Raw genomic sequence first — 16,689 nt, forward strand, 5'->3', positions numbered from 1 at the left:
AAGGCACTTTGCTGACATTTTAAGAAATAAACTCGCCTTTCTGACCTATAAGGCAATGGATTTATGAGACACTTACGGGACATATTCCTCATTAGAATCAATAAAAGAATAAATCTAACTAATACAGATAGCTTCAGATTCCAACCCACTCTGCAGAATCAGCAGGCCCGTTTGTCATGAAGAGAAAGAGCAGCAGAGGTATGTTTGCCAGACAAGGGGTAAGAACACAATAGCCCTCCTTCCAAGGGTCTGTAACCATAGACTCTAATAAAGTCACCGCCTGCAAATAAAGAGCCACTGCTCGGCATCGTCTTACAACAACAAGGGCCGCATTATACGACTCGCTCCTGCTTTGAAGCTCTCCACCGAATGTTGTCCAGAGCACAAAGTATCCTTTTCAACTGTCATTTGTTGGAAGATGATGATGAATATGTGTTTGATTAAATGTGATGTACGGTTCATAATTGCAAAACTTGTCTGAATTAGCAAGTTGTGTCTATCCTAAACAAAAACTGACTTTTTTAACATACTCTTGTACTTTTATTTAATTTTCAGTGGTTTTAGAAAAAATTATATTTTAAATTTTATAAAAAGTGACGGCAGACTGTGTGAGACTGACCTGCAGGTTCATCTCTTTTTGTCATAATTTGTAAGGATGCCAGAAGGACGAGTGCTGAAAATAAAAATATAAAAAAATACATGAAAATCAGAATACAGTGGACTGTAATTAACCGGCAAGACATTTATACATGTGTCTAAATAGCTTAAATTATTAGCTAATACAACTTACTATGAACTAATGTTTAAATAATTTAAACAGAACTTTTTTTGAGGTAAAACACGATGACAAAACAATAGAGATTTCCTGGAATGTCCTTTAAATGATGACTCTCATTCAAAAAGCCTTTATTGTTCAGAAAGTTTCATCCAGCCAAAGTGGGAAGGAGCATCCCTTTGCAAGTTTCCAGGCCTCCCTGTTGCTATGGGTTGTGACCCCTCTTTTTATTTTTCCCGGGGCTGTTGGGTTAATGAAGTAACAACAAACTGGGCCTGCGGCTAATTTGGAGTGGCACTTCCTGGGCCCTCCGGTCTCCGTGAAGACGTATTTCATTTTCTCTTATCTCTGGCTCAGTCATGTGGCTTTCCGCATGGACGCCCATGTCTCCCCCAGTTGGACGACTAATGGAAACTTTGTTAATGTCATTAATCTGCCGGCCGGGACGCGAACACAACACGTTTAACCTCTCCGGGCAGGCCTCTGCCACTGGAGCTGTAGTGACTGTCCACGCACTCTTGTACTTGTGGCCTCAGCGAGTAACAATAGGAGATTCACTTGTCCACGTCACTTCAAACTATCACGGCAGAGAGAGCCTTCATTCACACTCACATTCCAAAATGTGTTTTCATTGGTTCGCTAATATCAAGAAAGATGTTTGACGGACGCATTCTGAATAGAAAAATAAAACACAAATCGACGCCTGCAGTCGTCAGTTTACACTGAATATCTTTCTTTCCTAATCAGCCTCACATGAGTGAACAGTGGGGCTGCAGATGACAGCACTCTCACTTCCACCATGCACATTTAAACAATGGTAATGTCAAAAGACTCTTTAATGACTAATCAGGTGGCTCTGATTCATGCCTCATTCATGCTGTATTCACACATTCCACCGGCTCCATGAATGGACACTCTCAGCCACACATGTCATATACTTTCATTCATAAAGAAGAAAACAGGAGGGGGGGGGGGGGTGAAAAAAAAAAGAGGGATCTGTCTGGTAGGATGAGTAACCCAGGGGACATTTTCTTTTGTGTGGCGCTCAGCTTATGGGGCCAAATGCCAGCAGGCTTACCTCCGCACTGTCTGTCTGTGTGTTTCCCCCTTTCCTTTGCACACAGTAATTAGGAGGATCTTAATGGAGAGGGGGTTTATTAGTGTCTGAGGAAGGCTTTAAACGTCACGTTAATTAAGGGGGATTCGGCAGACAGCTTGTGTGGCGATGTCACCCGTTTTATAAAATCCTTGTTTTGGCACAACAGGAAAATAGGAACTGGTTTTCCAAAGGAAGGACGTCTAGACCTGCGGTCAGAGGCAGAATAGATATTCTGACCCTGGCTGAGCATTAGGATGACGGTCATTATCTGCCAAGAAATTCCACATGTGCATGCAGGGAGCAACAACACCTCCTTTTCTCCCACCCAGGAAAAATAATCAGCCAAATAAACGGCCCAACCCACCAACAGTTTCTTTCAAAAGATAACATCACTGCTAAAATTTTTGGGGGGGATTAATTTATTCTCAGCATATCCTACGGCCACTCATGCAGGATATAAAATCCTAGATTATTTCCTGCTTGGTTAACCCGCATCCGGCCAGTCCCTCTCACAAAGCCATTCTAATGTTGCCATTAGTTATGCTCCTCTGGTGGCCAAAAGATTGATCCCTGAGACTTGGAATCCAATAAATGTGTACATGAATGGCAGAGGGAGATAACATGTTTCTCACAGATAGAGCGAGGGACCGATCAGTGCTGCGACATGATTGGAAAAAGATGATTAACGATATCATATTTGAAAATAGCATCAGCATTAAATTCATCCATAAATTCTAAAGGCTTTTCATTTCCTCGTCCCTTCTATCTTCACACTTTCCAGATTTTCTATTAAAATCACACTCAGCTGCTGGAAATTTGATAGGAACTGATTTTTTTTCTTCACTTGTGGGCTAAAAATATTGTTTCTTAATAGTTTTTTTTTTATTGGCTCTTATGTGACAATGAAAAGTAACCTAAACAACGCAGGATACACTTTCAAAGCAAAGCAAACAAAAAAGAAGAAGAAGAAACTACTCACCCAACGACCACAGGAGAGCATGTACTCAGTCATAAAAGCCGGTGTTGTCGCAGACATCATGAGGCCATAAAACCAGAGTCTTCCACAATAACTGCAGCTGCTGGGAGCCTACAGAGGGGATCTGATAACGGGCCCGAGGGGAAACGACAACGCGCTCAGGGACCAGAGATTGTCTGGAAGACAGATAAGAAGACACAGGGACAGGTTATCAGTTAGTTTATGAGGTGTCACTCTGCTCAAACACTCACCTGTTCTGCAGGAGAAAATCATCACAAACAGGCGTCCCATTGATTTGTGCCGGGATCCCACTGGGTCATTTCAATTTGGATTCATTTTACACCTTTTTATGCTCCATGTCCAGATTACTTTATGAAGCAAGCAAGAATACAAGTATACAAGTAGTTATAGATATTTATGGGGGGGGGGGGGGGGGGGGGATAGAAAAACTGTAAATAAGAATGTATCCTTAGCTGACATGACATCAGTATTTACAGTTAAAACCCCAGTCAGAGTCTGCCTTCAGTGTGAAAATTCCTCCTGTCGAACATGGACACATATTCATTTTGTGCTTCAAAACAGCTGAGAAAAAGCTCTCGGGACTGAGAGGAAATAGCACGTCCATCCACAAGTGTTTTGTTGTTGTTCTTGTCAAACAGCGTTGAGTGGAGGAATAGTCGATTCAGGTTTTTTTTGCTTGTGTACCAGACCTGAATATAGTCCAAACCTGCCTGTATGACTTTACTGTCACACTGGGCTGACACTGATTTCCAAATTGACGCCAGTGATTTATTACTGCAGTAATTATCTTGTATTATTTGGGCCCTAAAATGACTCAAAGTTGATTCCATGTGCCTGAATTCAACTTTAAGAATAACTAACTTGGTTTTGAAGGATTTCCAGGTGAAAGAGCTGCTAGACTGAGACAAATGGCAGAGAGGACATGCTTTGTGGCAGACAGGCGCTTTAAAAATACTTCCTGTGTAGGTGGACAACAACTGCATCATCATCATCATCATCGCACCCTGGGCCATTATTTTGAAGGGAAAAGTCACATTTGTGTTCAAAATATTTCTCATGAAACAATTTCTTTTTAGACCAATCATTTATGCTTACACTTGTTTACACCAGTTCCTTTTATATTCAATACTATTATTTTTATTGGTGTTTTATACAAATAGAATTGCATAAAACACCATATTTTCAGCAATTAAATCTTTATAAATGATTTAAAAAAACTTTTTCCAAATCTGCACATACAGTACATACAAACATACATACAACTTTCATTTATACTCAATAAATCATCAAAGGGGTAACCTTTGTTCATAGTTAAATCAAGTAAAAGACACAGATAAAAGAGATGTAAAGGCTGAATGACCACAATGTAAAATATGATCGTAAAATCTAAAAATATTGAAGAAAAAAATGCAAAATATCTTACAATTGTATCAAAGAGTTGCTGCTGTAAGTTTAAAGGTTTAACCCTTAGTGCTCACATGCCACAGATCAGTGCCACAGGTGCATCCTTGGTAAATTGCAGCAGAAATATTAAGCAACTCTATATGGATAACCTGGCGGTCTGTGTTTACATCTTGTCTTCAGGCTTTACAAAATGTAATTTGTTGTCTTCTTATGGGCTAAGAAGACAACAAATAGCCATAGTTATGATTCATTTTTAAAAGAAACAAAATGGGAGTAGGGATAATTGTGTAACAAAATAGACCGCTTTTATTTTATTTCCGTTTCTAAAAACGAGACAAGAACTCTGAACCGTGACCTATTTCCAATTTTCCCAAATTCAATCAGATTTAAAACAGATGTGTGTAGTTGGTGAAAATGAACAGTAAATCTTTTACATCAGAGTGCCTATAGGTAAAGGTGCTGTAAAACAGGATATAAGGCACTCTATTAACATATGTTTTAACATAGTAATGGGAAAAAACAACCTAAATCCCAAAAGAGTCAAATGTACTTGTATGACATGTCTAAAAAGACAATTGGATAAGCATAAATGAATCATATGTTATCGTATTCTACTGCTGAACTGCTACATATGTATTTAATTAAAAACTTTACTTTGTCATATCACTCACTGTGAGTTCTTATTTACTTTTCAGCTCCATGTCATGCCTCAATGTGCAGACCATGATGGCACCATGTCAGAGAGAGAAACGTCTCCTTCCTTTAAGAAAATAAACAACATTGCAGTCGCACTGTAAAAGCTGCAAAGCTGCATCTCCAGGTTTCCTTTTCTTTTTTTGAAATCATTATTCTTTCACCCACATAAATGATCACAACAAATGACAGTCTCTCCGTGCAGAGAAGAGGGGGAGCCCACAAAAGGGAGTCTGACAGCCATTTCCACAACAGATGTTTTTACAGAGGGGTGTCTTCTCTCCGCTGAGCAGTCTCACACATGAGAGACCCCCAAAAGCTTCAGAGAAACGTCCAGAAAACCAACATGTAAATTTGTAACTGCCATGTCGCAGACTGGCGGGCCCACGCCAATATCACTTCCGCAGGAAACAAACAAGGAAAATGAGAGACGTTAGTGTATGGGGGGTTTAAAAAGGTGTGCGGGGGGGGGGCAGAATTAGAACCTCAATATCAGAAAAAGACAACAGACAACATTGTTATGTGTTATCATGAAAAGATAAGTTGCTATCGATCCAGGTTGTGGGCAAAGGCTGCACTATTGACAGGAAGACAGAATATGTTGGCGGGGCAATATTTCATACATTTGGCCTGTTCACTCCATCACTGTGAGAGGGTGTTTTTCTGGGCTGTATATAATAACACGTGTGCTCTTTATTTCCCTCAGATCAATGGTAATGCGAGGGGGGCCACACAAGATGGATGCTACGGGCAGGTTAACCTATCGACTGCTGCACAGAGACACACGGGACAAGACAAGGCAGGGCAGCCCATTTACTACTTTCTTGTGTTTGGAATCACCCGGCTTATTGCACACACAATATATTATACTTAATTGTACAGTATAATTAATTTTCTGTATAATTTACAGTTAACTCTTGGCAAGGAAGTTACATAATGTATTGTACAATTGTTCATTATTGCGGAAGATGATTACAGTGTATTACAGGGTTTGCTTTACAGGTTTTTTACTAAATTAAATTACATTGCCTATTAGAGCTGCAACTAACAATTATGTCATAATCGATTAATCTGTCAATTATTTTCTTGATCAATCGAGTAATCGCTTGGTCCATAAAATATCAGAAAACGTTAAAAAATGTTGATCAGTGATTGTTAAACCTGGAAATGATGATGTTCTCAAATATCTTGTTTTGTCCGCAAACCAAAATGATTCACTTTTAATGATTTCTTTGTTATTATGGAGCAAAGAAAAGAATATATTCACTTTTGAAAAGCTAGAAAGTCAGTCAGACAGTCAGAAATCTTGTTTTAATCGTGAAAATCTAAATAGTTGACGGTTAATTCAGTAATCGATTAATAGACTAATTGCTTCAGCTCGATTGTCTATTCAATTTACCTGAAACTAATGTTGTACTGTTAATACGTTGCCATGGGATATTTCTGAAGTTAATTTCTTTTTTTGAGACCAGACTTGCTGTTTATCCAACATTAGCCTCTTCTCACATTTTAAATACATTTGATAACAATCTTAAAAGTCCAGTTTGTAAAACATAGGGGAAATTATATTTGCTTGGCAGAAATTTAAGATAAAATAAACATATTGTTTTTAAATAAGTGTAAAATCAGAAGATTGTTTTTCATTACCCCAGAATGAGCCTTTAAAATGGAATTCTGGACACTACAGAGTGTTTTTACACTAAGCCAGGATGGACAAACTAAGCATCTTTTTGAGCTCCGACACACTTGGAAGGGAAACTGCAACATGTCACCAAGAAATATTCCTACATTTTACCTTTAAAACTCTGAAACACTAGAGAGATGAAGGTCTAGGCAACTGACATCACCTGGAAATATGACAATCACTAATCTGCAAAACAAAACATCATGAAGTTATCATCTATTATCTACTATAATGTTCACTCTTAATCAGAGTCAAATATAGGAAATCATGTTCCCTCTACCCCTGTACTTTCGTGTGCTCTGTCTCTATATGGACAAACGGGCAGCCTGCTGAGCGGCCACTTCCTGGAGACAGGAAAGGAGGCAGACGGGACTGCAGGCTCGTCCACACAGGAGGCCCAGATCTGGATCAGGTCGCCCTCAAACAACCAGCCGCAGCTAATCCTTCACTTCTTGTCTCTTCAGGACTCCTGAGCCTGCAGCTCTCAAAAAGTGAAAAGGTAAAAATTTAATTGAAAACATTTATGATCTGTACACAATAAGGCTTTGAAACCAAGCAGAAAGAGAAAGAATGATTAGTAAGTTTGATATTTGATTAAAGGTGGGTGATGATAGTGACGAAGGTGAAGGCGGCCTCATATTGTTAAGAGTTTCAATTAATTAAACTGCACTAAGGTTGAATTCACTCTGTAAAAGCACCTTTTGTGCCACGTCGGAACAGATATGTTTAACTGTTCGATATTTTCAACAAATTCTCGCTGAACCCATTTCTGCTGCACAGGTGATTAAACTGAAAAAAAATATCAGATAACTCGCAGGCCTTTCTATTGTGAATGCAGGGCTACACATTCACTAAGAAAATACAATAAAATCTAAATATGAAGTCACTCTGGCTGAACTGCAAATCGAACGTTAATAGAATAAAACTGTTCCGTCAGACAGCACTGAGCATTATTGTCAAAAGTTAGGTAAAGGGTAATTAATTTGGCAGTGTTTTGGTAACTCTGATAAGAATTTTAATTTTTTTTTTTGCACAGACACCACCTCTCTCTCTCTCTCTCTCTCACACACACACACACACACTCAAACACCACCAACCCCCTGCCTGTGTGAAAATGAAAATCTGTGCCACCAGTACAATATCCACATTATGTGCCTTGATCAACATTGTTGCATGACATGCTTGATTGTGCCCCAGCATATAGGAAGAGAAATGTGTAAACACACCATTAGCACACATTAGGCGTTCCTTTCCATGTGCAGCAGTTTGTAATACTTGTCTCTAAAGTTTCTGAATGTTTTGTTTCTCTCTCCGTGTTTGCATGTTGGATTCGTCTGATGCAACATGTAAGATTCACTCCGTTTTTATTTTAGTTTAGTATAATCTGAAACTGTAGTGACCCTTAAACATAGTTAAATAGATGACTAGTTGAGTGTATGCATGCACATTTCACATGACTTTGCTCCAAGGGTATGAGACGTCCAATCAGAAAAACTAATGTTCAGACCAAAGAAAAATGACAAAAGTAAATACATCAACAACACTTATCCACTGATGATGGCGTCAATATTTCCTGACTCTCGGCTTGTGTTTTGGGTGTTATAGAGTGAAAGGGAACTTAATATTAATAACTTTCACACCAAATGTGTTATAAATACTTCAGGTTTGTTTGATCGTACATTTCCTTTGTTGTTTTGATTCATCAGGAGGGCAAACCAAATCTCTCAGAGGAGTGAGTGAAGTCTTGCTGTCACTAATAACTCAATGATGCCATCTAGTGTTAAAACATGGGTTTCAAAAGAAAACAAAATGCAACCATATTACAGTTTTATTGAGTCTGTCAGTATGAGTTCATGTTTATCACTGAATTCTGATTTAGGGAAAACATGATTAAAACAATTGTTGTGATTTTTGCTTGTTTGGTTGGTTTAATGGCTTAAACCCATGGTTCTCAAACTGTGGTGTGTGTAGCACCAGTGGTACACAAGCTTCCCCTGGTGGTACCGGAGGAAAATCAGAAATACTGTTTCACTGTAAATACCAGGGTATGTGATTGGAGTTGCACTGAGGAATTTTAACTGGACTGAACAGAAAATGAAAAATAAAAAATGTCACCTTATCTCCCGCTCTCTTAATCTAATTTCACTATACAAGTGTGTGAAGTATATGTGAGGAAGTGGAGGATGATGGGAGAACAAATTATCTTATTGGGACTAAATCTGCCTCCTGTGAAAAGTCTGTAGCTGACTTTCCTCTGCCTATGTATGTATTTATATTTATGTATGTATTTTAACATTGGTGATAATGGTTACCAAGAGCTCAGTATTATCTCAGGTGGTACTTAGTGTATAAAAAACACAAGTATAATTTGAACACAAGTGAAAACATAATACTCTGTGTGAACAGGTGTACCAGTATGAGTGATATGGCTCGAAGGCTTTTTTTTATTATTTTAAAGACAAACTATTGCAAATCAATTCACAATATAAACCATGACAATAGCACATTTGTGCAAACTATAACCTTTACACATATTGTACTGCCATTTTCATCACACATGATATTGTTTTGGATTGGTAAACCAGCCATTTCAATGATTTATGGGGTTTTTATTATTCTGTGAGGTTTTATGATTGAGATTGTGATCCTGAAAGTTGCATATTTTTGATTATTTTATGTTTTTGTATAGTATATACGGATGCTTAATTGTCTGTCTCGCCAGGACGCATTTGAAAAAGAGATTTTTAATCCAAATGGTTTATTTTACCTGGTTTAATAAAAGTTAAATGTCAGATGATTAGATCACCTCTTCATTTTATGCACATGCTACATAACACATATGCAAATCCTAAGTAAAAGGATTGTAAAATTCTGCAAATATATTTGGCAACTAAAAATCTGTGGGTCCAAACCCAGTTTGTGGGACTGACTGTTCAACACACATGGAGAAAAACATGATGCCCTCATTTGCTGTAGCTCTTGTTCGCTCTCCCTTGGTTCCTCGGCCCCACCTGTCTGACCATGAGCTCAGGGTTGAAACAGAGTTCAGCCAAGTTGAGAATTGTTCTTGCTTGTTTTATCAGCGGCGTGTACCATATTTCCTGATGAAATACTACAGCCGGCGAGAGATACTGCCAAGGGAGCAAGACAACAATTGAGTGGGCATTAAAGATTTACATGTACATATCTGCTATAATACCAACACAGACGGAGGCAACTGAGAACAGGATCTGATGGCACCATTGATGCTGCCTCAGATAACACCTCCATCATCAACTATGTATGGATCTGGCAAAAGATATAAGATAATGTCCCAGTGAGAGTCGACTGCTGTCTCTGTGTGGACCAGAGCTGTGTGGAGACAGTGAGTCAGGAAACACAGAAAGCTTTACATTACTGAGGAGTAAGTGTGTCTGTGTTTGTATTTGTTACCTCTTTAGGAGATTTTTTGGCATAAACACCGACAGTAGTCCTGATGCAGACCAAAACCTGGTCCTAATGAGGCAGTACCTCATTTCTGAGGAAGAGATAAAGTTTAGGGCTAAGATTTGAATTATGGTTAAGATTAGACATGATTATGATTAAGCTTTATTTAGGCGGTCCAAATGAATGATGGCCAGTGCAGACTGTGTGTATGTTGTACCAAAATGAAAGAAATTTGAAAAACATAATTTCCATTGTAAAGCCAATTGTGACCCTAACCCTATGTGCCTGCATCTTAAATTACAGTTCATACAACAAGAACTAAGTTTGAAGAAGATTTTTTAGACATTGCCAGTTGTTCCATTTCTTTGTTACTGTAATGACAGGTGTCATTTTCTCAGTAAGTTGTTTGGTCTGTAAAATATCAGAAAAATCATAATTTTGACTCATATTATAAAATACTAAGTACTCAGCCCAAATGAATACCACAGAACCATTAGGCAGACTTTGTGATCAAATGACCAATCAATTCAGTGGAATTGTATCACTACAGTGTTTGTCACAGCACCAAAATGTCACTAAAGTGGATTCAGTTTCTTCTTTTGGGAGAAAAAAAAATATGGCAAAACGATAAGCAAAAGAGCAAAAACATAATCTGTTATGATGTACAAGTTATTATTGGACATGGATTCAAAGGTCACTATAGGACCTTTTTTAATGAACTTTGTTGGGGGGGGGGGGGGAAATCAAACCAAAAACAATTCACCAGACAAGTACGCCATCTAGTGGAAGAGAAAAGTGTGATCGTAAAACTTACAAAATCAATGTGCTCTGTGGTTATAAAACACAAAAATACATAATTCCTCTCTGAAAAGACACTTGGGTAGTTTAGGGGTTTAAATGTTGTTTTTGGTATCAATAAATGTCAGAGCTTCCATAAATCCAACAGAAACAACATTGTGGGACATTAGGGTCATTTTACATTTCATCACAACATTCACAATAAATTGTGTGTGTTTTTTTGACCATTGATATGCAATGGTCAAAAAAACAATTTGTCACGTTTGTACAGAGGTATGTATATTGTATAGAGAGAAGCATTTATGAAAAAGTCATTGTGTAGAGCAAACTGGTTGAATAATAACCAGGAAATTACGTAGCAATGTTTGGGATTGTGTGCCCAACGACAAGCTGCACGGATGGAAAGCTCGACTGAGTGAGCAGCCTTTTACCCTGCAGCATTTGGGGGGAACGTTGAGCTTTATGTCGCCATAATTTCCGCAGAGTAAGTTTGCAACTGCACTTTAAAAGTGCACGGATATAAATAACAGAAGTTAGCCATATAAGCGTTAGCCATTAGCTAGCCGTTAGTGTCTGCTAACAATAAAGTCACTCAGCTAGCGCTAGTTAGCTTACACTGTACAGTCCTATTTCTCAGTGAAGGTTAACGTTTTGGACAATTTCCAATGTATATATTGAGAAAACGTGTGGAACAATTGAGGTGGCAGTGGAGAAATATTTACAACGTAACCGTGGCGTCAGTTATGAAGCATTAGCTTGTAAAAACAGCCGAGGATCTGTGATGCTAACGCTGGGCAAAACAACGCAGCAATATCAATGTCTTACTCTCTACAAGATTTACTACCTTACTCGACAAAGGCGTTATACAGTGCGTTGTTTATTAGCATCGGTTACACGTGAGGTCTGAGGTTTTACTTGGTATTTATACACTCACCGACCACTTTAGCGGGTACACCTTGTTAACACCGGTTTAGACCTCCTTTTTGCCTTAATGCTTCGCGGCATTTATTCAAAAAGCTCCTGGAAACTTTCTCCATATGTGTAGGTCCTTATTGATGTTATAACATCAGCTGCACATACATGGTGCCACATTCAAAGTCACTTAAATCACTTTTATTGTCCATAATGATGCTTGTTGGTTTGAACTCCAGCAGGTCTCGACTGTTGTCTTAATTATTAGCATCTACTTGCTGCCACTGTTGTACCTAATAAAGTGGCCAGTGAGTGTTTGTAAGCACATTTTAATGTAAACCGATGTGTTAAGTAAAGGTATAAAGTCGATCATATTATCTCTGGATTAATCTCATGGAAGTCTTTGTTGCAAGATGATGGTTAGTGCCTGAAAATGAAAACGTTGTTTGTTGCTTTTGTAAGAAATACTTTGAAGACATACCTGTCAGTCTGAGCTGGTGGTGTACCTATCAAATGTGGTGCTTAGACCAATGTTTCACAACACTGCCCTGCATGTTTTAGATGTTTCCCTGCTCCAACACACCTGAATCAAAGGATCAGCTCATCAACAAGCTTTGCAAAACACTGGTGACGAAGCATTCATTTGTGTTGTGCTGGGAAAACAATCTAAAACATGCAGGGAGGGTAATGGGTCCAGGGGAACAGAAATTGAGAGCTACTGGCTTAGGCAACAGCTGTTGTGCTTGGTCATTTGAGATTCACACCTGTTATAACATTGTTTTCTGTACCTCAACCCCAGCACTTCTTCTACTGCACAGTAGAACGCAATGGACCTTCACAAAATCATCCACAGTGCGATGCACGATTTCATTCATACGTACATTCCTGATGCAGATCTCAGGTAAACAATGCCTCCAGCTTCTTTTGCATCCCTACAAGAGAAATCCAGGTTACTCATTTTTACAGTAATGTCTTTTATGTCATTTATTGCAGTGCACTGGATGATGTTCTTCTGTCGTATATCACTGGAGTCCTGGAGGATCTTGGCTCCCCACATAGTGTGGAGGAGAACTTCGATGTGGAGGTTTTTGCAGAGATGCTAGAAGCTTACATACCTGGCTTTGCTGAAATTGACAGGTGATACTAGTCATTGTTTTCATGATTGATAATCTGTGTTGCTTTGTCCACAAACCAAAGCTATTCAGTTTCTCTAAATATCTTTGGTTTATATATATTGAACATTGTTTTTATTTCTGAACAAATTGTCAAAATAATCCATCAATTAGCAACATTTTTGGCAAGTTATTTTACTATTGTTGCATCCCTTATTTCATCCATGAGTCAGTTGTAATTAAAATTGTTTTACCTTTTTTATTTTGCAGTGTAAAAGTCTGTGAAATGATGTTCAGCCTGGCTTCAAAACTAGCCACTGCTCGGACCACAGGTAACTACATTTGTATTCATAATCATTCGTTTCCTGTTCTGTTCATTTACCCATCAACAACTCCTCTTGGGTGCAGTGGATAAATGTCAGCATGCAAATAAATAAACATATAGAATGTACAGGGTTCCCCTGGCTCTAAATGGCATCGCTAATTCAAAGTGCCAGCTCCTTTATCTGTGATATTTGTTTTTGTATTTTGTGTAGAAGAACACACACTATCTGTCTTTATAAAGTGATTGGTGTTGGGTTTAGAAGTCTGTGCGCATGGTATACCGTAAGATGTGCTGCCTGAGATCTTGGCTTGTATATGAAAATCACAAATAATACAAGGTTGTGCACTGAAATAGGTGCAAAGTCTTTTTAAACAGAATTGAGTTCAAGCGATTTATAAAACTCCGGAATTCCTCCATTTGTAGTCAACAAACTCACTTTGAGTAACATTGATACTCATTTAAATGGCTATCATTTACATGTTCAGTAATGTGTGATGATGTTAACTTGTTTGTTTCCTTTGTAGGCAATGAAGACAGTGATGTGCCTAAATCAAGGAAAGATGATCTTTCTATGAAACACCTCGACACCCTGCCAAATGAACATCCATCAGGAAGAGAAGCACCACACAGAGAATCACAGACAGAGGGCGCCACTGCTAAAGTGATTATTTGAGCACATTATTCTCCTGAAGCTGATCCATTTGAATTGTTGTGTGCCCTGCTGTTTATATAAGGTAATTAAAATGTGTATATTATGTCAAGCTTCCAGAGTCTGAATGGGAAGCCCAGGAGCAACACCTGCTAGAGATGTTTCCCAAGTGTAGTCTGTCTGAGGCTCGTAGTGCCCTGTCTATTGCCAAAGGAGACATGGAGGAAGCTGTGCGCCTTATCATAGAGGGCGATATCCAACTCAGCTCCACTTCCGCTAACGTGAGTCTGCCACACCTACAATCATTGTCACTGTGTGTTTTATGTCAGCCTTGTGCGTGTTTACAGTCTGATTTGATGGTGTCCTGTTGCCTCAGGTTAATCATGGGAAAAGTATTTCCTCGCAGGCAGACCATAAACTTAAAGAAAGCATCCTTGAGAAGTGAGTAAGACAGCTTTTAAACTGTGGAGCACAGAACAAGCCTCACTGCTTTGTGTCATTGTTTATGACTTGTTTTTTTCTTCTCCACAGGTACATGCATGTGGACAGTGAAGAGGACAAAATAACACACCGGCCTGTCGCCCCCAAAGATGTAAGTCTCTGCTTATACTCTGTAAATCACGGAGTAGCTTTATCAAATGTCTTACTCACCTATAAAACATAATCGTGGTGTAAAATCCACAGGCTCCAAAGAAGTTAGTGCGCTACCATGGCAGCCAGGTCGTAACCACAAAAGGCGAGAGATACCAACTTGTGAAGACAAACGAGACGGAGGACATGAAGAAAACATACGTCAACCTCAAGCCTGCAAGAAAGTACAGATTCCATTGATGACGAGCACGGCACTGTAAGCGCAGCTACTGACAATATTGTTTACATTATTGGTCAAATAAGCAAATTTAGCTTTTTTTTTCTTTTCCCAAGTCACGAAACATATTTATTAGACAATGTTTGTGGCTTATTTTAAAAAACATACCATTTTATGCCTTGGTTAAATCATGATATTACAGTGTTCCAGTTGTATCACTGTTCATTAACTTAAAACTTTGTGTGATATTTGGCTGGGATGTCGTCACATGTGGTCTAGTTTGTCCTACGGCCTAATTTATCAGTGTTTTGTCATTTCAGCAGGTCTGATGTTGCACTGACATCCTTTTTTGACCGTGTAAAATGCAAATTTGTAATAGTTTTTTGCTTTCTTTTTGTATTGTATTGTATTTTAACTGGGTAGAACATGTGTAGGTTCATAACTATGGCACGAAGTTATAGAGATGAATCTACTTTACTTTCTGTACATACGTATGAGTGAAGCTGTAAAATTCCTTCTGAACATTACATGTCACAGCTGTTTTTCGTGCCATTTTTACCAAAAGGTCCAGTGTGTAACATTTAGGAGGCTTTATAGCAAATATTGTATATTCTAGCCATATGTATGTTTATATATAGGTGTATAATCACTTTTAAATAAAAAAACAATTTGGTTTTTCCAAAGCCTTAGAACATGTACTTAAGGTCAGGGCCTTGTAATCATATTTCTGCAGCAGCTGAAACTGACGAGTCAGCCACAGTGTGATTTGCCAACTAAGAAAAAGGCAACGGGTAAAAAAAGAGTGGAGGAAGTTATGAAAGAGTGATTGCATCCTTTCTAGAATGCAAAGGCCACCATAGTTCCCTGATGCACTTGGGAAAGGGACAGTACACTGATTGTGTGCTGAACAAATCTTTTTCCTCTTAGCCAATGTTCCAGATAAATCCACATTGGATAGTGAACTTGGTCCAATGCAGCTGAGGCACAAGAGTTTAACAATGCAAGGGTATGGGATAATATGCAAAGTTAAAAACATTTCCATTTAAAAAAAAAACTGAAGAGAATTAAGATAAATATGTCCCAATGTGAAACGACCTGATACTAGAGCTAAACAGTTATTTTCAAAGTGAAATTGCCGTTTATATGAATGGAATTCACACATATTAAAGTTATTTGCTCTGTATTAGAATGTATTTCACGTTTTAAATGTATTATATGAAAATGTTAAATCTTTACTTTAAAAAAAAAATTGCAATTCAAATGACACAGCAATATCTCTCAGAAAAATCAGATATTTAGTTTAGTCCTGAGCAGCTTGAGAATATCTTAATGTTAGTGGGTGACACCAGTGAATTGTTATTAAACAAAAGGTGCTCCAACTTTCATGTTACTCCACGACAATGGGAAACACTACCACTATCAAGGATGGCATCATTTTCTAGCACAGCATATCTAATTCTCAAGGGATGCACAAACTCAACATGTTAAATTTCAAGTGCTACTGGTTGATGTTGATGTGTTTTTAAATTTCGTTTGTTTTTGTTATCAACATTTAGATTTGCAACATCTCATTTACATTGCTGAAATGGCCCACCAGCTCTCTTCATCTCATTTGTGTTGAGTTTTGCTCATTTTTGTGACTGCCTTTTTTTTTTTTATTGTTGTTAATATCATGGTTGGCTCCTTTATCTTTCCACCAACATATACAACTTATCTATTTTTGTTCTGTGTCCATTTTGAGCTACTGTAAGCTGTCGTTTTTGATTGGTGGCATAATATACTTTTCCTGAGTGTAGATTTAACACAATCAAATGTTTCAAAGACGTGTTGTTATTGACGCTCGTCATTATCAGCAGCAATGTTGTTTTTATTTACTGTATGATGGTATTACTGTAGAGCATGGAACGGATTCACCGAATCCAATGAGAAACTGTACACGCACAATTTATAGTAAATAAATACAAATTTTTTTTAGACGACCATTAAAATTGTATCCTTTGATTCATT

At 38.2% G+C, this 16,689-nt stretch overlaps 1 protein-coding gene and 1 long non-coding RNA gene across 2 annotated transcripts; one reads left to right on the forward strand and one right to left on the reverse strand.

The window, feature by feature from the left end:
- Positions 1 to 598: 598 nt before the first annotated feature.
- LOC131473923 (uncharacterized) lies at positions 599 to 12,044 on the reverse strand. The gene is made up of 3 exons (XR_009242248.1): positions 11,811 to 12,044; positions 2,854 to 3,026; positions 599 to 673 (listed from the first exon to the last, which is right to left on the reverse strand). It is a non-coding gene; the product is annotated as an uncharacterized LOC131473923 (long non-coding RNA).
- Positions 11,214 to 16,670, forward strand: cuedc2 (CUE domain containing 2). Its single transcript, XM_058651544.1, has 9 exons — positions 11,214 to 11,360; positions 12,588 to 12,689; positions 12,782 to 12,925; positions 13,171 to 13,232; positions 13,750 to 13,886; positions 13,988 to 14,155; positions 14,251 to 14,315; positions 14,406 to 14,466; positions 14,559 to 16,670. Exons 2-9 carry the CDS (start codon positions 12,616 to 12,618, stop codon positions 14,703 to 14,705), a joined length of 858 nt encoding a protein of 285 aa, XP_058507527.1. The 5' UTR covers positions 11,214 to 11,360; positions 12,588 to 12,615; the 3' UTR covers positions 14,706 to 16,670.
- The last annotated feature ends 19 nt before the right edge of the window (positions 16,671 to 16,689 follow it).

This window comes from Solea solea, chromosome 15 (genome assembly GCF_958295425.1).
Source record: "Solea solea chromosome 15, fSolSol10.1, whole genome shotgun sequence".
NCBI classification, from domain to species: Eukaryota; Metazoa; Chordata; class Actinopteri; order Pleuronectiformes; family Soleidae; genus Solea; species Solea solea.